Source organism: Coregonus lavaretus, assembly GCF_964263955.1.
Source record: "Coregonus lavaretus genome assembly, chromosome: 1".
NCBI classification, from domain to species: Eukaryota; Metazoa; Chordata; class Actinopteri; order Salmoniformes; family Salmonidae; genus Coregonus; species Coregonus lavaretus.
The window spans coordinates 50,170,676-50,196,629 of record NC_139988.1 but is presented as its reverse complement, the minus strand read 5'-3'; the positions used below and the strand labels follow the sequence as shown (position 1 = coordinate 50,196,629).

Genomic DNA, 25,954 nt, shown 5'->3' with positions numbered 1-25,954 from the left:
CCAGTTTGAGCTGGGCTGTCCCTTGGCGATGTCAGATTGGCACAGAGCGGTGTTGGGAGGCAGTGTGGAAACTTATAAACACACAGCAGACTGGAACCGGATCAAACGGGCCAGGCCCCAAATAAAAACCAGAGAGCTATGGGTAGATGGCTCTTTCTCCCTCCCACACTCGTTCTCCTCTCTCTGCTCCTTCACTCTCCCTCTGGGAGCTGTGCTCGGTCTTGACTGGCTTAGGTCATGTTTGAGTGATGGGGGAAAAGGGATTCAGGAGGCTCCGGACGCTTTGATGAGGTGATGAAAGCCTCTTTGATAGTCCACATAAAACTGACAAGTTTTTACTGCAGTCACTGGGGCCTTCGAGGACTTTTGAGGCCTCTCTCTCACTGGAGTCTACAGAGAAAGCCATGTTGACAATACAAGATTTAAAGTTATCATAAATCCCCCAAAGAGCCTCAAGGCCCTTTTTGTTCCTATATGGCCTCGCTAGTGAAGACACCGAGTACCTCTCTCCCCCTCGACTAGGAGGCCTGTGATTGGCTGGGGAGCAGTGGCTGTCAGTGAGGCTGGAAATGGCTGCTGCATGTGTGCTTAATTCTGCCGACAGTCACGGCGGAGTCTGAGGTCTGGCAGAGCACCCCAAGTAATGAGCCTCTCCATCTCCAGTCAGCCACATGCTGCACTCTTAAAGGGCCAGCACACTCCGACGCTAACGAGCCACTCCATCTACAGGCAATGTAATGCATGGCTCTTAAAGGGCCAGCAGCAGAACTTGTTTTTGTCAGATCCAGCCATAAGAGTGCAGCGCCATGAGCTAAAAAGTGTTCTGAACTGGTTATTCTACCAACAGGACACACTGTGGAGGTGAGGCGAGAAATATGTCCTATACCTGCATTAGTGGTGCGCGGGTCAGTGGTTTGTTCACCTGCAGCCGCCCGAAATTGCTAATAACCCATCCGCAACAGTTCGACTATATATGTGATAAAGTGAAAATCTGAGACCCCGCAACCGACCCTAACCCGCTAATATAGAAAATGCGCTGTAGGCTACAGCCAGACACGGCGGAACAGTTTTTTGACAGGGGGTGCAGGATTTTTTTTTGCCTGATTTAGATATGTTACTGCTTATAATTTCCGACATTTTGGTGTGCTATTTGTTAGTCAACTTGTCTATAATTAGATACATGCAGCTTCTCGTCTGTCATTATGTGTTACCCTAGAAGACTAAATAAACCACCAGAATGTCTGAAATTGATGGAATGAATGCTTCAATCTAGTTGTAAGGACATAGAAAGCTGTGAAAACGACCCAACATGTTTCTGATAAGATTTCAGTTCAGCTTGGAGGCATATTACAGTATATGTGGTTGAACTACTATACGCTTTTATGATGCTAATAAAGTTAGCACCTCTACAGACAGTTTTTAACTGCACATTCGCATTCTCACAAGATGCATAAAGAAATAAATCATATTTATTCACTCCTGTTCCAGAGTCAACTTTTAGCCTACATTTGGTGTATAATTTCACAGCAAGAAATGCTTAATTCTGCAGGAGTTAATATTAAGGCTATGTGAGAGGTTATAGACCTACCGTCAGTGTCCAGATTTCAGTTTCCATTTAACCCATCTGAACAGTAGGCTAGTTCCCTTGAAGTGCCATAGGCCTATTTGAAGTCCCAGTCTTGTGACTGTCGAATTTGTACAGCGTCTCACAATCACACATAACATAGCCGGCACTGCTATCATCCTCTTTTACCACTTCACCAAATCTTTCCCAAACATTACCTTTCTGGCCCTTCATTCTTTTTGTTTTCAAATCTCCATTCCGTAGCTTTTCTCTTATTTAATTAAACACTGACATTGTCCTTTTTGCCTCCGTATCAGCGTTAACTTTTCTGCTCTTCCCAAAAGCATTTGGCATGTAGGCTATTCGGCGTACGTACAGGTAGGCCCTACAGCTTTGGCTTACACACTAATGCTAGATAACCTAAAATAATGATAGAAAAACCTCAATGTAGCCTATAGATATACATTTCACAAGAAGTATACATTTATGGATTTTTAAAGGCATTGTTTTCTCTATATTCATCCTGCCCGCCAACCACCGCCCTTCATCCACAAAATATTTAATTAACCTAAACTCGACCGCCCCACAGATATAATCGCGGATCACTAACCTCTCTGTGTGTGTGTGTGTGTGAGAGAGTGAGTGAGAGAGCGCAAAGGAGAGAAAAAAAATAGATCCGTTCACAGCAACAAACCCTAGAGACTATCAATGACACCTTTCTCTCGGACCTTGGGGATGAATCTGGACGGGGAGAGAGAGCTGCCTGAAATTAAATTACAGCTTGAGGTGGGTGAGTCGGCAGGAAGTTGTATGGAGGTATTAGCTGACAATTATATAAGTCATACAACAACTGAACCACCCACTTTGATGTTTCCCTTTCAGCTTCATCACTTTTACAGTGGCAAAGGACACAGATATGAGATTTATACTTCTCACGTTGTTCCTCAGGTTTGAGATGATGACAATAGAGAAATGAGAGCGGCTGTTACCAAATCTCCTCCTCGCAGGACAGGTGTTTTACCGTAACCTCTTCACCATAGCACCTTTCAACACCACATTTTATTCATATTAATCACTACAAGGCTTTAGTCCAAAACGTAGCAAAAAAACAAAACATTCTTCCATCTGTTCTTTGAGTGCTATTGGAGAACTTCCTGAGGAGTTTATTCAACAACCCTTGTTACCTGGCAACAGTTGAGTAACTTGAAAAGTATTTAACAAGTTGCTACAGCCTCACACTCATTAAAAATCCTCACACATGGAAAACAGAAAATAAAAAACTAGACCTATAAAACATGCACCTTTCCCCTGGGTGATACAACAGTGGAATTCTAATTGGTTTGTTGACACCTTTGGAACAGAAAAAGTGAGTCTGAAAAGAGCATTCATAAGTTGGCACAGCAGGCCCCTTATAGAGCCACCCTGGCAGCCGATTGCCCAGCGGGCACCTCTGTCCCTGCTCCCTCTCTCCATAACGCTTGGCATATGCCAGGCTCAGGCCCCACACTCCCTCGCTTATCAGCTAGCGCGGCGCAAAAAAATAGACAAAATGGTAGAGAAAAACCTCGTAGGATTGAATTATTTCCGGAGAACAATGAATGTTTGGAGTGGTTTTTGCCCTGTAACGACTGACAGTACAATAGAGGAAGCGGTTAATGTGCAAAAAGGAACCCAGAGCGCCAACAATCAGTTCAACAGCTTCCTGTAGTGAGAGGGGGGTTCTCCGGCAGGTCACAACCGTCGATGACTGAGCTGCAAAGGAGGAAGGAAGGAGAGAGGCTAACCTTGCCCAGTGGGTACAGAGGCACTGTTTCACTGTACAGTATGCCTAGGACAAGGTAGACAAGGCCGACCCAGAGTCAACAGAGACGAATCAACACAATAGCGTGGGCTCTGTAATGACAAAACAGGGTCATAACTTCACAACTAGTCTCAGAGAGCGTAGCTCTGAATCAATCATCATCCCTAACACTTGGATCAGCCTCGCCTTCCTCTTATCAGCTTGTGTGTGTGTGTGCTCAAAGGCTCTGCTTTCACAGTAATCAGCTCCTGATATTTGCCTTCACATCTCATTGGCTGGTTAAAGGTGACCTTTTACGAGCCTGAGAGCTGTGTCTTTATTGCCCTGGTTGGCTTTATGGCTGCTGGGTGAGTCACTGTGGAGGCCCAGCTGGGCAGGCAGTATGAGAGCAACAGTAGGAGTAGCTAGAGGAGCAGAGGGAGGGAGGCCATTTTATGAGGCCCCAGCACATTAAGATAGCTCCATATCCTCCCGACATCAAACATGGCTGCGTAAAACCAGTGTGATACTTGAGGCCTGCGTGTGTGCCCAGCACGTAGAATAAAATGGTCTTCAATGACTAAATTGTGTTGTGATCAGAGCATATTCAGTGTCTTTTGGACACACATTTGGAAAATGTAGGCCTAATTTTCAAAATTAAAGGGAAAAATAAGGCAGAAAGCAACGACACAGCGCTGTGCTGATCTATCGGCTCTATCCTGGGAACATCATATGACATTCAACATGTTCTAATCTCATTGAGATCAGGGCATTTCCCAAGTAACGGGTACCATTCACTCCTCATGGGTGTTCCTGCACATCATGGTAAACTTGGTATTGAGAGAAAGGACTGCGAGTTGTGCCTATGGTGTTTGGTCCCATTGGTTAGGTCCCCTAATTAGAATATACAACAGAACATTGTCATAGCCATATTACCCTGTTAGGACGGCCTGGGGGTTTTGTTAATATTCTTTAACCAGGTAGCTTAGGTCATGCATTTCTAAAGGACCTGCATTTGCAGCTAATTCACTCTAATCACTGCCATTACAACGGCTTAAGATACTGATCTCTCCATAGTGGGGGGTGGGGAACCATGGGTCACATGAGGGGGTAGGTTAAACAAAAGGCTGAAATCGAACTCTTCATGCTAATTTAGTTTAACAACGTTTATCAAGGCCCTCCTCCATATGTAATTGATAGATGAGTGTTTTAACAGTAGTATCGACTTCTGAAGTTAGTCTTATCTTGTCTTGGTTTTCCCCTTTCGTAAAGGAGATCAAATTGGAAATTGCTGGACGGATTGGGTTAAATTGTTACTAGCTATCATATGAGAACAATGGGCAAATTGGTCACCTACTTATAAAATAATTGCCCTTTTAAAAACAGAGATTATGATATACATTCTCAAAGAGGACTGCCAGGTCATTGACAGGTCATGTAGTCCCCCTGTAGCTCAGTTGGTAGAGCATGGCGCTTGCAACGCCAGGGTTGTGGGTTCGTTTCCCACGGGGGGCCAGTATGAAAAATTTATGCACTCACTAACTGTAAGTCGCTCTGGATAAGAGCGTCTACTAAATGACTAAAATGTAAATCTAAATGTAATTGAACCTTGCACAGAAACAAATCAACTTTCCACCAAAACAGCATATTAGAGCAGGGCTATTCAACTGGCGGCCTGTGGACCAGATCCGGCCCGTTTATTAATTTTGACTGGCCCTTTGATCAATTATGAACATTAAAAGATGCACTATCCAGAAATCGTTCCTAATTTCAGTTTATGTGACAAAACAATCATTGTACCATCTAAACCGCTGTGAAATTTATTTCCCATAACCAAAAATATTGTATTTTCAGCTGGTGTACAAAACCGAAAGTAAGAGACAGGAAGCATAGAAATAGCACACATAGAATAGATCTACCGCTTCTTAGACTTGCTTTCAATGAGAATGACAGATCTATAACTCACATTTCTATGTGAATTTGTTTGGGTTGCCCAAAAAGTTAAATATTGCAGCTTTAATAAAATATCTAGGGGAAAAATGGCGCCAAAATATGAGGTTCAGTTCTAAAATGACAAGCACTATTGTCTATAGTGTGTCTAGCGTTTTTTTTGCGGTTTCTAGCGCATGTGGCATGATGATAATGTTTTCTTCATATGAATTTGGCTCTAGTGTTTGAATGGTTTAAACTACAAAATATTATGACCCAATTCCTGAAAGCTACGACTGTCAGGAACACGTACGTCCCTTCTGTTTTCCTCTCTGATGCTCACAAGGACTGGTTAGAAGAAAGTGTGACAACAGAACGCACCTAATAACTGAGGGAAATTAATTCAAAAGCATACTTCCTTCAGACTGGAATTTGGCATATTATGATTTGACATACACTACCAGTCAAAAGTTTGGACACACCTACTCATTCAAGGGTTCTTTATTTTTAATATTTTTTAATATTGTAGAATAATAGTGAAGACATCAAAACTATGCCATAACACATATGGAATCATGTAGTAACCAAAACAAAAGTGTTAAACAAATCAAAATGTATTTTATATTTCAGATTCTTTAAAGTAGCCACCCTTAGCCTTGATGACAGCTTTGCACAAGCTTGGCATTCTCTCATCCAGCTTCATGAGGTAGTCACCTGGAATGCATTTCAATTAACAGGTGTGCCTTCTTAAAAGTTAATTTGTGGAATTTCTTTCCTTCTTAATGTGTTTGAGCCCATCAGTTGTGTTGTGACAAGGTAGGGGGGGTATACAGAAGATAGCCCTATTTGATAAAAGACCAAGTCCATATTATGGCAAGAACAGCTCAAATAAGCAAAGAGACATGACAGTCCATCATTGCTTTAAGACATGAAGGTCAGTCAATACAGAACATTTCAAGAACTTTGAAAGTTTCTTCAAGTGCAGTCGAAAAAACCTTCAAGCACTACGATGAAACTGGCTCTCATGAGGACCGCCACAGGAATGGAAGACCCGGCGTTACCTCTGCTGCAGAGGATAAGTTCATTAGAGTTACCAGCCTCAGAAATTGCAGCCCAAATAAATGCTTCACAGAGTTCAAGTAACAGACACATCAACATCAACTGTTCAGAGGGGACTGTGTGAATCAGGCCTTCATGGTCGAATTGCGGCAAAGAAACCACTACTAAAGGTCACCAATAAGGAGAGACCTGCTGGGCCAAGAAACACGAGCAATGGACATTAGACCGGTGTAAATTTGTCCTGGAGTTCAAATTTGAGATTTTTGGTTCAAACCGCTGTGTCTTTGTGAGACACGGTGTGGGTGAAAGGATGATCTCTGCATGTGTAGTTCCCACCGTAAAGCATGGAGGAGGAGGTGCTTTGCTGGTGACACTGTCTGTGATTTATTTAGAACTCAAGGCACACTTAACCAGCATGTTTACCACAGCATTCTGCAGCGATACGCCATCCCATCTGGTTTGGGTTTAGTGGGATTATCATTTGTTTATCAACAGGACAATGACCCAACACACCTCCAGGCTGTGTAAGGGCTATTTTACCAAGAAGGAGAGTGATGGGAGTGCTGCATCAGATGACCTGGCCTCCACAATCCCCCGACCTCAACCCAATTGAGATGGTTTGGGATGAGTCGGACGGCAGAGTGAAGGAAAAGCAGCCAACAAGTGCTCAGCATATGTGGGAACTCCTTCAAGACTGTTGGAAAAGCATTCCAGGTGAAGCTGGTTGAGAGAATGCCAAGAGTGTGCAAAGCTGTCATCAAAGCAAAGAGTGGCTATTTGAAGATTCTCAAATATAAAAACATATATTTTGATTTGTTTAACACTTTTTTGGTTACTAAATGATTCTATTCTACAAGGTAAAAATTTTTAAAAATATAGAAAAACCCTTGAATGAGTAGGTGTGTCCAAACTTTTGACTGGTGCTGTATCTTTGCATTATTTATTGAGATGCTTAGTTTTCAGATTATTTTAAAATGACCCAATTACTTTTAAGAAGCTTTTAATAGTTGTTTTGAATTTAATAGTTTCAAATGTTTTGGTTGCACCTCGACTCACGTTGGTTGAGCGCCCTCCACTTCATTCATAATTACTTTTAGCAACATCTCATTTTAAGAAAAGGGCTTTACAGGTGGGTGTGTGTGTGCGTAGCTTTTTTCATACAGTTCTTCTGATGAATAATCATATGTGGAAAATGTCTGGCCCCCAGCAATTAACCTTTTATATTTTTACATCTGGCCCCTTTAAGAATATAGTTGAATAGCCCTGTATTAGAGTGTCTATCCAACTAAGGAAGTGGGAGGTACAGACAGAGAGTTGTGCAGTGGGACAACAACAGAGGACTACAATAACAGAGGAGCCAGTCTTACTTTGAATACCTTCAGCTCTGATCACCAGTAGGATGCAGACTCCCACCGCAGCGATGTAAGAGGGCAACCCTGTCATCCTGGCACAGTGACCTTTAGAGACTTGACTGGGCTGGACTGCTCTCTGTGGGAGCTTGTTGGTCACCTCTGTGGGCTCTGAGGGTGGGCCTAGTCCTGTCCCTTCCTGGTTCAGCACAGGGCGAAGAGGTGCCGAGTAGGTTTCCCCCGTTGGGGGAGTGGAGATACAGGTGAATATGTACGGGGCAGGGAGAGATGAGGGGGTGAGGGAGGATGGGTACGATGGCACAAAAAAAAAAACTCAAATCTTCTTTCTCACAAGCTCGCTCGGTCCGAAACCCTGGAAAATTAGAGAGAAAAGGGAAATATTGTTAGGAGGAGGAAGTACAGTATAAACACAAAATTCTAGGACACCATTTTACAGCCTGGTTTTCCACGCACGTGTCACTGCAGAGAGTGGCATGCCCTCTCACTGCAATGTCATGATCAAGTTTGGAGAGGGCAGCGGGTTGACACTGACAGCCAACCCCTATTTGTCTTTGTGAGCCCTCGACTGTATGTTATCAGATTTGCTGAGCAATTTAGCACAACTTGGGAGCAAACATACAGGACTGTGGTGGATAAAGAGAACAATGGTCGGTGGGGGCATCATTGCTCCTCTCAAGCGCGACAGCATCAAAAGAGGATAACATTCCTCCCAACCAACAAATAGATTTTTCACTGGAGACTTTCATGCCTCCAATCCTCCCAGTCAAGTAAAAGCAGAGTTTAAAAGGACAAAATGGCAGACAAATCAAATAAGGGAGACAGAGCACATCTTATTTAATCTAAAGACTGGTTACTACGCCAGAACAGAATTATGCAGCAGCGACTTCCCAACCGATTATGTCAGCTCCTTCGGCCACAAACAGAACAGACAGAAAAGCCACCTATTTGATAATGGACGCAAGTAATAGGTATTGGGGAAAAGGTCCCCTGCTGTTCTGTCTTTTAACTAAGCAGAATGCTTCTTATGTGATTCAATCATGGCATCATATGTCTGATGCAGAGGGTGCTGGGGGTAAATGGTGAGAAGGATCTAAGGCTGATGTGACCCTGCAGACTTCTAACCTTACGCTTTGGTGATCAGAGGAGAACAATGCCAAACGGGGCAAGGCAGGGCTCCCTCTGTTGCTCTAACCGCTAACGAACATGTGGGGTGACAACCAGCCACGGATGATAACCCTCAAGAACCCAAAACTGCACTCTTTCATCCATCCTCCCCTGTTCGTTTTCCCTCTGTTATTTTGTGTGTGCTGTCCATCTTTGCCCTCCTGTTTTTTGCAGGCTTGACCTCGCAACCCCGGTCAGGCTGGCGCTACTCTTGAATGGCTAAACATTCCCAAATTATTTGTTGAAGGATGTTCCGCAATTACCCGTGTTGGCCTCGCCCAGCGTTAATAACGAGATGTGTCTGTTCCCTTGTAGGCCTGCGCGTCTCACTGCAATTAGTGGCGCTGAGAAGGGGCTGTTCGAAGGGGGGGGGGGAATTAGTGGCGGAGCGGGCCGGTGTCTGTCACTTTTGATTTGCCCGAGGGGGACAAAGAGCCCCGACCTGTGCCCCACTTTTCACACATCCCGGACTGGGTAATGAGGGAACAAAGAAGGCCTCCTCAAGGCTGGGGGACAAGAGAGCCAACCAAGGTGTGTGCTCTGTGTGTGTGCATGTGAGAGGGATTGAGTGGGATAGATAGAATGGAAAAAGGGAGAGAGGGGAGAAGGAACAAGTGTGTTAAGGGATGATGGTCTGGATGACAACTGTAGCTAGCAGTTTGTTTCTCTTCGAATGACTAAGAATTTTACAATTATTTCAATAAATTGGTGTGCAGACCAATACTGCGACAAATCAAGTGTAGAACTTTAACAAAGTGACGGCCTAATAAAATGGATGAGCAATCGCATTACATTAGCCCAAATAACAAAACAACAACATTGCAATGCAGTTATAATACAAACAATCTCATCCCTGGGAGAGGAGTTGCTACTCCTATCAGGTGGAGGCAAGATGAGGCATGCAGGGGAAAAGTCTGTTGTGAGCCCCCAAGCCAGGAAGCTGTCCCCATCACCCCAGACACGTACACTTCCCTTCCCAAACAAGAGATGAACAGGGCACACACACAACGGCTGGGGCTGCTGATTGACATGGAGACGCACTATCAGTTTGCCGTTCAAAAACAGCAGCTAGAAACTAGCGTAGCTGCCAGCTTTTCTCTAAGATTAACATAAGCCAACAAATAGAGGAAAACTGACTAGTAAATCAACAAGGGCATAGCCTACAGTTAAAGGAGGATTTTCTATTTATTTTTTTCACAACCAAAGCTCTATTTTTTATTTAAATGGTATGTTATAGAATGGTCCAGACACCTTTTTTGTGATTTCACATGTTTCTGTGAAACTTACCCCAAACAGCAATTCGCTTCCTCGTCCTCTTTGTGTAATATGGGGCCCCCGAAAAACATGAACAAAGGCTCCAAAAACACCCAAATACGTCCTTTCAGAAACAGCAAAGCTCTCAGCTCTATTTTGATGCAAGTCTTTAAGAGGTTGTACACATGAAATTGTCATTCCGGACTTCATCCGGAATGTTATATTCCCTTTTGCGCGACTTGAGCAGTTTCCCCTATCCAGCTGTTCCATTATCCTTGTAGCCTGCTGCTACATGTAACTGCCAAAATAAAGGAAACGCCAACATAAAGCATCTTAATAGGGCGTTGGGCCACCACGAGCCGCCAGAACAGCTTCAATGCGCCTTGGCATAGATTCTACAAGTGTCTGGAACTTCCTGTGGAAGCACCCCATGCTTTCAATATACTTTGTATCCCTCGTTTACTTAAGTATTTCCTTTATTTTGGCAGTTAAACATAAGACTGGACGGAGAGGTATCACTCGAGTCGCAACAAAATGGAATATAACATTGCGGATAAAAAGAGTGGGCTTGAAAGGCTGAAGAGTTTGTTGTCCTCTAGTCTCGGCGATAGTGTCAAGTAACTTTCCCTGCAGAATACAGACGTCCTAGGCTAGCACCACCTACAGTGGGGAAAAAAAGTATTTAGTCAGCCACCAATTGTGCAAGTTCTCCCACTTAAAAAGATGAGAGAGGCCTGTAATTTTCATCATAGGTACACGTCAACTATGACAGACAAAATGAGAAAAAAAATCCAGAAAATCACATTGTAGGATTTTTTATGAATTTATTTGCAAATTATGGTGGAAAATAAGAATTTGGTCAATAACAAAAGTTTCTCAATACTTTGTTATATACCCTTTGTTGGCAATGACACAGGTCAAACATTTTCTGTAAGTCTTCACAAGGTTTTCACACACTGTTGCTGGTATTTTGGCCCATTCCTCCATGCAGATCTCCTCTAGAGCAGTGATGTTTTGGGGCTGTCGCTGGGCAACACGGACTTTCAACTCCCTCCAAAGATTTTCTATGGGGTTGAGATCTGGAGACTGGCTAGGCCACTCCAGGACCTTGAAATGCTTCTTACGAAGCCACTCCTTCGTTGCCCGGGCGGTGTGTTTGCGATCATTGTCATGCTGAAAGACCCAGCCACGTTTCATCTTCAATGCCCTTGCTGATGGAAGGAGGTTTTCACTCAAAATCTCACGATACATGGCCCCATTCATTCTTTCCTTTAGACGGATCAGTCGTCCTGGTCCCTTTGCAGAAAAACAGCCCCAAAGCATGATGTTTCCACCCCCATGCTTCACAGTAGGTATGGTGTTCTTTGGATGCAACTCAGCATTCTTTGTCCTCCAAACACGACGAGTTGAGTTTTTACACAAAAAAGTTATATTTTGGTTTCATCTGACCATATGACATTCTCCCAATCCTCTTCTGGATCATCCAAATGCACTCTAGCAAACTTCAGACGGGCCTGGACATGTACTGGCTTAAGCAGGGGGACACGTCTGGCACTGCAGGATTTGAGTCCCTGGCGGCGTAGTGTGTTACTGATGGTAGGCTTTGTTACTTTGGTCCCAGCTCTCTGCAGGTCATTCACTAGGTCCCCCCGTGTGGTTCTGGGATTTTTGCTCACCGTTCTTGTGGTCATTTTGACCCCACGGGGTGAGATCTTGCGTGGAGCCCCAGATCGAGGGAGATTATCAGTGGTCTTGTATGTCTTCCATTTCCTAATAATTGCTCCCACAGTTGATTTCTTCAAACCAAGCTGCTTACCTATTGCAGATTCAGTCTTCCCAGCCTGGTGCAGGTCTACAATTTTGTTTCTGGTGTCCTTTGACAGCTCTTTGGTCTTGGCCATAGTGGAGTTTGGAGTGTGACTGTTTGAGGTTGTGGACAGGTGTCTTTTATACTGATAACAAGTTCAAACAGGTGCCATTAATACAGGTAACGAGTGGAGGACAGAGGAGCCTCTTAAAGAAGAAGTTACAGGTCTGTGAGAGCCAGAAATCTTGCTTGTTTGTAGGTGACCAAATACTTATTTTCCACCATAATTTGCAAATAAATTCATTAAAAATCCTACAATGTGATTTTCTGGATTATTTTTCCTCAATTTGTCTGTCATAGTTGACGTGTACCTATGATGAAAATTACAGGCCTCTCTCATCTTTTTAAGTGGGAGAACTTGCACAATTGGTGGCTGACTAAATACTTTTTTCCCCCACTGTATACTCTTTACATGGCTCAGGACTCAGCAAGGTCTTGTTGTGACTTGTCAGAGACAGAGCTAGCAGACTATCAGTACGAAACAAATCCTGTCTCGTCTGAGTGAGAGCACTCAAGTCTGGGTTGATGTGGTGAAGCATAAATAACATAGCATACATGTTTACCTGGTATTACTTATTTTACCCTCAAACCTCGATTGTGGCCATCCAGGTAATGTACCTTACCCTAAAGAAACACTTCTACCAAGAGCTACTGAAACGTGTAGGTCTATAGGTAGTTGGAAGATTGCGTCACCACAGTCTTAGACCTTTTTGGGAGAGCAGCCCTGTGCTCACTGCTCACTCCCTTCCCACAGATGGAGAGAATGAAAGGGGGCATTGTCGTGTGAAATGCTGGTGCCACCTGTATAGAATAATAACCCTTATACCGAACCACTGACGGTCAACCCCTTGGGAAAGGAATTCTGTGTCGCACCACTCAAATGGATGCCGGGAAATTCAATGGGCTGGAAATCCAAGGAGTGGCTACAGGCTGGACAACACTCCTAATAGGTCTTTAAATCCCTTCTGGAGACTGAGGTGAACTGATAAGAATCACTCCATTAGGTCAGAGACAACAATGGCCCTATTCCAACTATGAGAGATGAAGGACAGTCTGAGGAGCAGAGTGGCGAAATAGATTTTTTACTTTTCAATTCACATTACATCCTTGCCTTACCATTTGTTGTGACAGGCAACGCGACATTCTTGGTCCGCAGCTCAAATTGACCATAAATATCATATTAGCCACTAAGCACAAACTATTTAACAATCGAAGCAACTTTTCCTCTAAAACACATCACAATATTGAATAATGCAACCAAATCACATTACACTTTTGAATAATGAAACATTTCACAAGCATGTGCAGACAAAGGGTTTATTTTCTCATCCATACAAATTAAATTAGCTGCCAATACACAGCTAACTCCTGCTAGCTAAGTAACATTAACAACATGCTTCATGATCAAGTAATGTTAGCATATCAATAATGAGTGTTTACCCCTCCCATATGAATATAAAATGTACAGATAGGAGCTATTAGGCTTACCGTAAAACTTCAAATAAACTCCTCGGGTATTAATTGCTTTAAAATCACTGAACACAACAGGTGCTTATTAGAGACAGGCATCCATTTCCTTAATGCACACAGCTTTTGCTCATTTAGCTCATTGTTTAATTCCAGCATTCACTTCCAGCATTTTAATAAATGTCTTCATTTCTTGCACTGTGCTATCATTTACACACCATGTCACATTTATTTTGTCTTAGTATGCCTCTACAGTGGGGAGAACAAGTATTTGATACACTGCCGATTTTGCATGTTTTCCTACTTACAAAGCATGTAGAGGTCTGTAATTTCTATCATAGGTACACTTCAACTGTGAGAGACGGAATCTAAAACAAAAATCCAGAAAATCACATTGTATGATTTGTAAGTAATTAATTTGCATTTTATTGCATGACATAAGTATTTGATACATCAGAAAAGCAGAACTTAATATTTGGTACAGAAACCTTTGTTTGCAATTACAGAGATCATACGTTTCCTGTAGGTCTTGACCAAGTTTGCACACACTGCAGCAGGGATTTTGGCCCACTCCTCCATAAAGACCTTCTCCAGATCCTTCAGGTTTCGGGGCTGTCGCTGGGCAATACGGACTTTCAGCTCCCTCCAAAGATGTTCTATTGGGTTCAGGTCTGGAGACTGGCTAGGCCACTCCAGGACCTTGAGATGCTTCTTACGGAGCCACTCCTTAGTTGCCCTGGCTGTGCGTTTCGGGTCGTTGTCATGCTGGAAGACCCAGCCACGACGCATCTTCAATGCTCTTACTGAGGGAAGGAGGTTGTTGGCCAAGATCTCGCGATACATGGCCCCATCCATCCTCCCCTCAATACGATGCAGTCGTCCTGTCCCCTTTGCAGAAAAGCATCCCCAAAGAATGATGTTTCCACCTCCATGCTTCACGGTTGGGATGGTGTTCTTGGGGTTGTACTCATCCTTCTTCTTCCTCCAAACACGGCAAGTGGAGTTTAGACCAAAAAGCTCAATTTTTGTCTCATCAGACCACATGATCTTCTCCCATTCCTCCTCTGGATCATCCAGATGGTCATTGGCAAACTTCAGACGGGCCTGGACATGCGCTGGCTTGAGCAGGGGGACCTTGCGTGCGCTGCAGGATTTTAATCCATGACAGCGTAATGTGTTACTAACGGTTTTCTTTGAGACTGTGGTCCCAGCTCTCTTCAGGTCATTGACCAGGTCCTGCCGTGTAGTTCTGGGCTGATCCCTCACCTTCCTCATGATCATTGATGCCCCACGAGGTGAGATCTTGCATGGAGCCCCAGACCGAGGGTGATTGACCGTCATCTTGAACTTCTTCCATTTTCTAATAATTGCGCCAACAGTTGTTGCCTTCTCACCAAGCTGCTTGCCTATTGTCCTGTAGCCCATCCCAGCCTTGTGCAGGTCTACAATTTTATCCCTGATGTCCTTACACAGCTCTCTGGTCTTGGCCATTGTGGAGAGGTTGGAGTCTGTTTGATTGAGTGTGTGGACAGGTGTCTTTTATACAGGTAACGAGTTCAAACAGGTGCAGTTAATACAGGTAATAAGTGGAGAACAGGAGGGCTTCTTAAAGAAAAACTAACAGGTCTGTGAGAGCCGGAATTCTTACTGGTTGGTAGGTGATCAAATACTTATGTCATGCAATAAAATGCAAATTAATTACTTAAAAATCATACAATGTCATTTTCTGGATTTTTGTTTTAGATTCCGTCTCTCACAGTTGAAGTGTACCTATGATAAAAATTACAGACCTCTGCATGCTTTGTAAGTAGGAAAACCTGCAAAATCGGCAGTGTATCAAATACTTGTTCTCTCCACTGTATTTCAACAAAAAACTTTTCCTTGACAATAATTATTCTCCTCTTTGACTGTGCATTTTCAGCAGTTCTTACTTTGACGATTTCTAGGGGTCTCGCAAAGTTGTTGACTGTTTTTGCACTTCCCGTTAGCTAGCAGTTCTCAGCTGTTAGCAGCCAATGGCTAACAGTTTCTTTCTGGCAATAAAAACAGATTATTGCCATCCTTTTGAGTCATTACTGAATTTTTTTTATGTAACAAATCAAACACGAAACCTTGTAAACAAATCATGGTAACCTCAAACAATTAATTTAGACCCACCGTTTATGTGAAACAGGCGTTTATTTGCTAAAATGTGTGCCATTGCCCGGCTATTAAGAGGAGACTGTGAATAATTTCAGTTTTAAGCTACACTAGCTACCGTATTAAAGTTACCTTAGAATAAACCAGGCTTAATTTTATAAATATCATGGAAGTCATGACGTAAATGTAAATTGTGACTGAAAACATTGATAATTCCCTGGGGAGTTGCTTCTTGCCTGGATCTGGGTGGCTGCTCAGTGCAGTCAAGCAACAAACAAAAAAGTACTGTTGAGATTTCAGGTAAAAACTCAAAACTTTTATTTATTTATTAAGGAAACTGTCTGTACATTTTAGCTGTTTCAAAAACATTGCTATGCTATTACAATTTTTTACTGTAAGAGTGTTGGCTCAACGAGACATTTTTGTTTACACTGCCCTCTTTAGAGGGGAGCAACTGTCAAGCAAGTGTCCTGCGCTCCGGAGGCAACGGTCGAGATGTGACGCGCCAGTTTACATTCCAGTATGTGTAGCCGAGGGTATTTTTGCGATAAGTGTAATACGTGTGAAGACCCTCAATGACGGAAATGATAAAGAATAAGCATGGTGCTTATTCTCAGGACAAGAACTAGCACATCTAGAAACTGTCTAACCTGAGGTGAATTTTTAGTGATAGTGCACTCCCAACGTCTGAAAGTCAGACACATTTTGATTTTACCCCCCCTCATATAGTAATAGCTCTGTAAAATGAGCCTAGAGCTGGATGCCTCCTCTGTGCTGGGGGGGGCATCAATAATCCACCTCTAATGCCTCTCCACTTCCTTCTCTGGATGGCTGCAGGGAAGACCAGACATCAATAACCAACCTTAATGCATCTGCACTTCCCGTTCTGGAAAGCAGCAGTCTAAATGAAAACAAAGCTGCCTGATTGACTTCAATGCTTACTTTCCATCTCCTAAACTCGAAAAATAAATCTACTAATATTGGGCTTTGCCGTTTTAGTTGAGGATAATAAGGTAGACTTGAGCAATACTGGCCTGGTGAATGGACAACACAGAGACAACGGGTGTAAATGAGAAACACTTCGGTACAACTAAACAGTCTTGCTACGTCTCTCACACAGCCTTGGAAATAACTCTTTAGAGGCCCTGCTGCCTCTAAAGTGAACAGTGGTGTGGTATGTCATTTGTCTTCTCTCTCCCTCTCTTCTGTCTCACTATTTCCTCCACTCCTCCCTCGCTCCTGCTCTTCCACTCTCTCCCTACCTTGGCAAAGATCCCTGGCCCCTCCTGGGGCCCCTCCTTGCAGGCAGCCCTCTCCATGCTGCAGGCAGCCTTCTCCCAGTGTCAGCGCCCTGCCCCACATGCCTTTCAAGGCCTGCTAGACTACAGGGCAGACTTTCTGGCTCCACTGCCATTGTTTGCTTGGCTGCTTTGCGCCTCATCCAGGGAGTGGATTAGCATAAGAATACCCATCCACACTGAGCTGCGGCCTCCAACACACACGCCCTCTCTTCCACCTTATCCTTGACTTATTCTTTGTCCTCTTCCTCATTTTCCTTCTCCGCTCCCCGAGCCACACTGTCCAGCATCTCTCCCTTCCTCACTGACAAATTGCAGTCTACAGTGCGTGAGTCCCTATTGGTAGGGAGCTTTACTTGTGTGAGTAGAAGGAACAGAAACAAAAGTTAATTTGCAGGGCAATATAACATCTGCCACTGGTCATATACACCTAAAACCCCACAGTGTATACAACTATAAGATTAAAAAGTGTCTAGCACTTTTGAACATGTTTACACCGTGAACCTGAAACAGCTAAAAAGATTGAGCAACATCAGTAGAGATGTTTGAACTAACTGATTGTGTGTGAGGTAGGGTAAGTGTTTATCATGAAAGTATCGCTAAGGAAACACTTTACCTAACATGTGTCATAAAGCATACATTGCAACCATAAACATGTCAAATTATAACATTGATTAGGATAGGGAGGAGCACTACAGAGGTACACAAACTTGGCGATGTCATAAGAATTGAGAAATAAGAATGTGTGCGGTCTCAACTGTGATCTGACTTGTCACACCTGGCATTCCCATTTCACGAAGTCAGTGAGTGTGAACAGGGCAGAACCTATGAAAAGGAACTGCAGAACCTTTAACTCTAAAGATCGTGTAGGCAATGTTGAAACAAAAACTTAACACTCAAATGATAATCTGAAACTATGGTGTTACCGTTGTAGTCTACGCAGACAAATCCATTTGTTCAGAAATGTTGACCAAACTGAACTCAAGTGTTTTGCTTTAAACATTCAACTGTATTACAACATGGGTTTGTGGCAAAAATGAAGTCTGAGATCCAAGGACACACAGTGGTGAGAAGGTATGGTGTTGAATAGAGGCCAGGATCTGAGGTTATCCTCCACAGACACAGTCAATTACTGCAACCACGGCTAATGCATCTCTAATAAGGCATGCTTACACACACACAGACTCGCAAAAACACACAGTGAACACACACACCACTGCCCACATGCATACGACACCCATGGACGAGTAGGCTACCCTATGATTAAACCATACTGTACAGGGTAATTGACGTTTTACAGCATGGTTTCGCATGATATTAGGGTTGCCTGTGATTTTGATAATACCTCCTGAAATCTACTGAACACCCTCTGATCTAAACAGTGTTGATGCCCTTGTTAAAATAGAGGCCCCCTTTAAGAAAGCAGAACATTTGAGAAAATCCACAAGCAGGCCAATTCAAAACCACTCCGTTCTTTAAATATTGTTTTTCCTTTGACAAAGGGTCGGCTCCGGCAAGGTGCCCAGTATCACTCCTCCAAGGAGCCAAGATTTTCTGCCTGTTTATTTTCCATTACCTGCTCACACATTCCACTGCCAGGGGAGGGGAGATGGGGAGAGGCAGGGTGCTGATAAGAGCTGGGGCCAGGCTGCGCTCCAGCACAGCAATCCTCCTGCGAGAAACCATCCACCCTGAGACAGACAGATCCTCCCTCCCAGAGCATGGTCTGAAATAAGGCTTTGTCAGGACAACAGGATCTGCTAGTACTTTATGTCAGAAAGCATCTCTCCGGCGGTCAATAGACTGACCTTGAAGATGGGAGGATGAGGGGCAAGTGATGCGTTTCATTTTGACAAAGTTTCGACCCACAATGGATCGTCATCAGGAATATACTAGGTACAGGCCTAGCAGTTCAGTGATTTGAACTGACCACAACACATAGGCTAATCCTTAAAAGGGGAATGGAAACACTTTATGAATTTAAGCTAAGCAAAGAGATGTATTCCATCCACCAATACTAAACATGTGCATTTAACATAGAAACTTCTATATTTTTAGGATTTTGATATTGAACAATGGTTTGTTAGAGGTATGGGTAGCGCCATCTTGAATTGCGCAAATTGTGAGTTTGGCAGGGGACTGAAAGTTAACGCTGCCACCGGGAGCCACCTCGCCTCATCTGGACCTGAAAGGTTTCTCACAACTTGGTCTATGAGACCTGGACAACAATATCAATGTAAGAAACTGTATACAATTGCTAATTATAATATTTACATTTTAGAGTATTTTTTTTCGATTGATAAGATGAGTCTGTGAAATGAACTTTGATAACAAGCCGAGTAGACAGTCAGCCAAAACAAAGCAAGGTAGCTAGCTATCTATAGCTAGAGGACTCCTAATATCTCCAGGAGTGATATGTATAATTTGTGTCTTTATCTTTTGTTGTTTGGTACAGTCTTTTTGCTAGCTAGGGCCACCTACTTTAAGTGCTGCCTGTCTTCCCAGTAGCCTACTTGGTGTGTGAACTGCTGACTGCTCATAACTCGCAGATGATTGTTGACACATCCAGGATTAAGGGACAGGGCAATATGTGAATTGTTTTGTTAAATCAGTGGCTGTATTGGAAGGGGAGTAGTTTCTCCTCTCCTAGGCAATCAGCAATTAGTACAGGGAGGTGTGCTCTTCACCTCTGCTAGCTAGGCAATTAGTGTTAGTACTTCAGCCTCCCCTGGTTTCTCAGCGGCAGCTGTAAGCGGCGGTCGTGTCAGTCTCGTTGGCAAAACTAAGACCGTTGCCGAAACTAAGACAGTCCTTCCAAGTTGTTCTGCAGAGTTCTTTGAGGAAGGCTCCACACCACTCTCACTTGAGTATCTTACCTAGTTTTTTTCTGATCTAGTTTTGTTATTTTGTAGCTTTGGCAACTATGTGTGTTTTTTCTATACCTGTTCGCTCTTCTCCCTGAAGGCGTTACAGACGCTCCCCACACCTTGGCTGCAATCCTTCTAATTTAGTGTACCCTGCGTGCACAACCCATGTGGAATTCTGGGTCTCTGGCAGCGTTTGATACTGCCGATCTGTGGTCAAGAAAGCCCAGTTCATCTCAGCCTATGGTGTCTATCAGTCCCTTTACTTTTTGGCCCTGACGGAGACATGGATTACCCCAGAGAACACTACTACTCCAGCTACTCTCTTCAACCTGTTGAACTTCTTTCTTCAAATTGATTGATCACAGTGAGGTGTTTCAAAAGCATGATACTGTTTTGATGTGATTGTCAATTGCATTTGAATTGATGTCAGAGTGGTTAGGGGGACAATAGAAAACTGAGTACCATTAGCAACCTGAAGGTCATTAGCGAGTTGGCTACTACCAACGAATGTACAACTATTTGTTGGAATGGGCTTTGTCGCTTGTCCCGATTTTTTTAAATCTTGAAGTCAATGTTAATTTGCTTTGACTCTGGTGTTCCATTTGTAGCTACATGTGTATTTGCAGGGCACAACAAAAAAGAAACCAAACAAAGTATCACAATTCTTCTCCCTAAATTCCATTTCCCCTCAGTGTCTCACTCACTCAATTGAGTTTCGACCGCTTCCTCTACACACGTGTGCTGAGTGCGCACACAAGCTCCCATTAGGCCTACAGAAATGCCTATAAAAACAGTGGGTATAAACAATTCCTTTAACTGATGGGATACACAAGCTACATTTCCTTGCCAAATGACAGTTTTATCACAAATTCAAAATGGACTGGTTGATTGAAGTAGGGAAATGTGTTCCAACAACCAGCTGCAGTTTGGAACAATTGTATCCCGTCCATTTTCCGCTTATATAGGTTACTTTGCTGCTAGTACCAATTAGAATGGGTTAGCCTAGGCCATAGCCCCCTAAACATACAGGTTCCACACTGAAAATTACTTTGATAACGACATTGTATTTTCAGCAGAATAATTAAAGCTACAGTATGTAACCTTTTGGCCGACCTGACCAAATTCATATAGAAAAGTGAGTTATAGATCTGTCATTCTTGTTGAAAACAAGTCTAAGAAGCGGTAGATCTGTTCTATGTGCGCTATTTCTATGCTTTCCTTGCTTAAGTTTAGTTTTTGTGTCTTTTACTTTCGGTTTTGACACCAGCTTCAAAAACAGCATCTTTAAAGGACATTTCCACCCAAAAACTATCTTTTGGTATTTGTTACATTAGTCAATTGTGGATATAGTCCCAAAATGTTTTGCATGTCAGCAAACCACATTTTCAAGATATGCAACTTTATGGCCCATATGCTGCGTTTTGCAAGAAAGTGCAATGCAACATTATTTTATGATTATTTAGGTTTGCAGTCACCCGGAGAGCTGAACTAACCCAGCTTCCAGACAGACTCACAGGACAGATAATCAAAGTGCACAGTGAAGCTTTTGGTGCAGAGCTGTTTAATATACAATGCAGAAAAGAAAGTATCTGATAATGGAACATTCCATAGAATTCTAGAAAAATACCACCGTTCACTAAAACGGCTGTAACTCATTCACAGTAAAAGGTATTACTATTCTGATTTCAGATGTTCAATCTTTACAAAATAAGACTCAATATACTCTACGTTTTTCTCTATCTTCATTAGGAAGTTATGTAAATGGCAGTTTGGGAAAAAAGTGTTGATTTTCGTACAGGACACACATTTTCACAGGTGTTTTTTCTTGACTGATTACCATTTGATTGATGTTGTGCTATTTATTGTATGTCACACAATTTGAAAGGGCTGATTCTTAGCTTTCAAAATATGCATCATGTTTTCATGTACAGTGCCTTCAGAAAGTATTCACACCTTTTTCCACACAGAAAACCCCATAATGTCAAAGTGGAATATTATAATAATAATTATTTTTACAAATTAATAAAAAATGAAAAGCTGAAATGTCTTAAGTAATCAACCACTTTGTTATGGCAAGGCTAAAGTTCAGGAGCCATTTAAGTCACATGGACTATTATTGCACACAGAGTTGAGCACATTTTTACTCCTGAACTTATTTACAGTGGGGAAAAAAAGTATTTAGTCAGCCACCAATTGTGCAAGTTCTCCCACTTAAAAAGATGAGAGGCCTGTAATTTTCATCATAGGTACACGTCAACTATGACAGACAAAATGAGAAAACAAATTCCAGAAAATCACATTGTAGGATTTTTAATGAATTTATTTGCAAATTATGGTGGAAAATAAGTATTTGGTCAATAACAAAAGTTTCTCAATACTTTGTTATATACCCTTTGTTGGCAATGACACAGGTCAAACGTTTTCTGTAAGTCTTCACAAGGTTTTCACACACTGTTGCTGGTATTTTGGCCCATTCCTCCATGCAGATCTCCTCTAGAGCAGTGATGTTTTGGGGCTGTCGCTGGGCAACACAGACTTTCAACTCCCTCCAAATATTTTCTATGGGGTTGAGATCTGGAGACTGGCTAGGCCACTCCAGGACCTTGAAATGCTTTTTACGAAGCCACTCCTTCGTTGCCCAGGCGGTGCGTTTGGGATCATTGTCATGCTGAAAGACCCAGCCACGTTTCATCTTCAATGCCCTTGCTGATGGAAGGAGGTTTTCACTCAAAATCTCACGATACATGGCCCCATTCATTCTTTCCTTTAGACGGATCAGTCGTCCTGGTCCCTTTGCAGAAAAACAGCCCCAAAGCATGATGTTTCCACCCCCATGCTTCACAGTAGGTATGGTGTTCTTTGGGTGCAACTCCGCATTCTTTGTCCTCCAAACACGACGAGTTGAGTTTTTACCAAAAAGTTATATTTTGGTTTCATCTAACCATATGACATTCTCCCAATCCTCTTCTGGATCATCCAAATGCACTCTAGCAAACTTCAGACGGGCCTGGACATGTACTGGCTTAAGCAGGGGGACACGTCTGGCACTGCAGGATTTGAGTCCCTGGCGGCGTAGTGTGTTACTGATGGTAGGCTTTGTTACTTTGGTCCCAGCTCTCTGCAGGTCATTCACTAGGTCCCCCCGTGTGGTTCTGGGATTTTTGCTCACCGTTCTTGTGGTCATTTTGACCCCACGGGGTGAGATCTTGCGTGGAGCCCCAGATCGAGGGAGATTATCAGTGGTCTTGTATGTCTTCCATTTCCTAATAATTGCTCCCACAGTTGATTTCTTCAAACCAAGCTGCTTACCTATTGCAGATTCAGTCTTCCCAGCCTGGTGCAGGTCTACAATTTTGTTTCTGGTGTCCTTTGACAGCTCTTTGGTCTTGGCCATAGTGGAGTTTGGAGTGTGACTGTTTGAGGTTGTGGACAGGTGTCTTTTATACTGATAACAAGTTCAAACAGGTGCCATTAATACAGGTAACGAGTGGAGGACAGAGGAGCCTCTTAAATAAGAAGTTACAGGTCTGTGAGAGCCAGAAATCTTGCTTGTTTGTAGGTGACCAAATACTTATTTTCCACCATAATTTGCAAATAAATTCATAAAAAATCCTACAATGTGATTTTCTGGATTTTTTTCCCTCAATTTGTCTGTCATAGTTGACGTGTACCTATGATGAAAATTACAGGCCTCTCTCATCTTTTTAAGTGGGAGAACTTGCACAATTGGTGGCTGACTAAATACTTTTTTCCCCCACTGTAGGTTGCCATAAAAGGGGTTGAATACTTATTCACTGAAGACATTTCAGCTTTTCATTTGTTATGAATTTGTAAACATTTCTAAAAACATAATTCCACTTTGACATTATGGGGTATTGTGTGTAGGCCAGTGACACAAAATTAAGGCTGTAATAACAAAATGTCAAGGGGTGTGAATACTTTCTGAAGGCACTGTAAGTGCATCGACAACATCATCCCCACAGTGACTGTACGTACATACCCCAACCAGAAACGGAATACCAGGACACGTACTCAGAGAATGCGCTGACCAGCTGGCAAGGGTCTTCACTGACATTTTCCTATCCCTGACCACTTGTTTCAAGCAGACCACCATAGTCCACGTGCCCAAGAACGCCAAGGTAACCTTCCTAAATGGCTATCGCCCCATAGCACTCACATCTATAGCCATGAAACGCTTTGAAAGGCTGGTCATGGCTCACATCAACACCATCATCCCAGACACCCTGGACCCACACTAATTCGCATACCGTAGGGCTGTGTGGTATACCGTATTTTACGATATACCGGTACTGATGCACGGACCGGTTTGGGTTTGTTACTTTACCTTCTATAATGGTATTTGAATGTTTTGTTAAATGTGATACACGGTGTGTAACGTCAATTTTTATAGTTTACTTTGCTACTTGAGTCATCTCTCTCCATGCCGCTTTCCACACAGACCTAACTCTGCCCCGTCACTCAAGGAGCGCATTTGATGTTCCTCGACCACGAGACACTTGCGTTCGGTCTGCATGGTCAATGCAGCACATGCAACAACGTTGATGACAATGATGCTGTTTTCACTTTGTTCTTAATATAAATCCACTAGTGTTCTATAATTACACTATTAGTTTGTTTCTTACATCTGCAAACAGCTAGTTTGTCTTTTCTTAGCAAGATGGGCCTAAATCTTGTTAGCCGGTAATGCTAATCGCTAGTTAGCTGGCTAGCTAGTTAGCTAATAAATGTACTGAGTCAGAGCAAACGTAAGTAGCTATATAGCCTGATAATACCAGTGATGCATGTCGTTTGTGCAATAGTATCTTCTAAATCAAAGAGGAATATGCAAAGCATGAATATGTTAGCTATATGAAGTAGCTAAAAGAAAACATTCAATGTAGCAAAAGATTATTGGGTCCCCTAGGAAACAATTATCAACACTTTGATTCCTACCCAGTCACAATAACTCCTTCCTGGCATTTTCATTCGTTGTCACGTCAAACATTGTATTCAAAGTGCCCACTATTATATTCCACTATAGAATTAGAATAATCATTCTAGTTCCATGATTCCAACAATTCACCCATGTGTTTTGCTCTAAATTGCAAGTAAAATCGCAATTGCAGCATTTGGTTAAGGCCTAGATTGTTTGCCCATATCGTGCAGCCCTACGTATGCTGTGTGGAAATGAACTCAAATGAGTGCAGGAAATGCAGAAATTGATAAATGCTGTAAAGTATTTTTGGTTGAAGTTGAATTGAACAGCATAAAACAATCATAATGGAGGAAGACCCATTGAAATCACTTAGAATGTACACTACCAGTCAAAGGTTTAGACACACCTACTCATTCAAGGGTTTTTCTTTATTTTTACTATTTATTTTACAACATATAATAATAGTGAAGACATCAAAACTATGAAATAACACATATGGAATCATGTAGTAACCAAAAAAGTGCTAAACAAATCAAAATATATTTGAGATGAGATTCTTCAAAGTAGCCACCCTTTGTCTTGATGACAGCTTTGCACATGTTTGGCATTCTCGTAACCAGCTTCATGAGGTAGTCACCTGGAATGCATTTCAATTAACATGTGTGCCTTCTTAAAAGTTAATTTGTGTAATTTATTTCCTTCTTAATGCGTTTGAGCCAATCAGTTGTGTTGTGACACCAAAAGATATGGTAAAAGACCAAGTCCACATTATGGCAAGAACAGCTCAAATAAGCAAAGAGAAACGACAGACCATCATTACTTTAAGACATGAAGGTCAGTCAATACGGAACATTTCAAGAAATGTGAGTTCCTTCAAGTGCAGTCGCAAAAACCATCAAGCGCTATGATGAAACTGGCTCTCATCAGGACCGCCACAGGAATGGAAGACCCAGAGTTACCTCTGCTGCAGAGGATAAGTTCATTAGAGTAACCAGCCTCAGAAATTGCAGCCCAAATAAATGCTTCACAGAGTTCAAGTAACAGACATCTCAACATCAACTGTTCAGAGGGGCCTGTGTGAATCAGGCCTTCATGGTCGAATTGCTGCAAAGAAACCACTACTAAAGGACACCATTTAGAAGAAGAGACCTGCATGGGCCAAGAAACACGAGCAATGGACATTAGACCGGTGGAAATTTGTCCTATGGTCTGGAGTCCAAATTGGAGATTTTTGATTCCAACCGGCGTGTCTTTGTCAAA

General features: G+C 42.7%; 1 protein-coding gene across 2 annotated transcripts in view; it reads right to left on the bottom strand.

The window, feature by feature from the left end:
• The window catches only part of LOC311130354 (bone morphogenetic protein receptor type-1A-like), a 56,587-nt gene that overhangs the window by 9,612 nt on the left and 21,021 nt on the right, over nucleotides 1-25,954 (bottom strand). Inside the window, exon 3 of one of the 2 annotated variants that reach the window (XM_084163078.1) lies at nucleotides 7,700-8,054. In XM_084163078.1, coding sequence (XP_084019204.1) covers nucleotides 7,700-7,775 — 76 coding nt within the window. In that variant the 5' untranslated portion in view covers nucleotides 7,776-8,054. The remainder of the gene's footprint in view (nucleotides 1-7,699; nucleotides 8,055-25,954) is intronic. The other variant, XM_084163079.1, reaches the window with a different exon arrangement.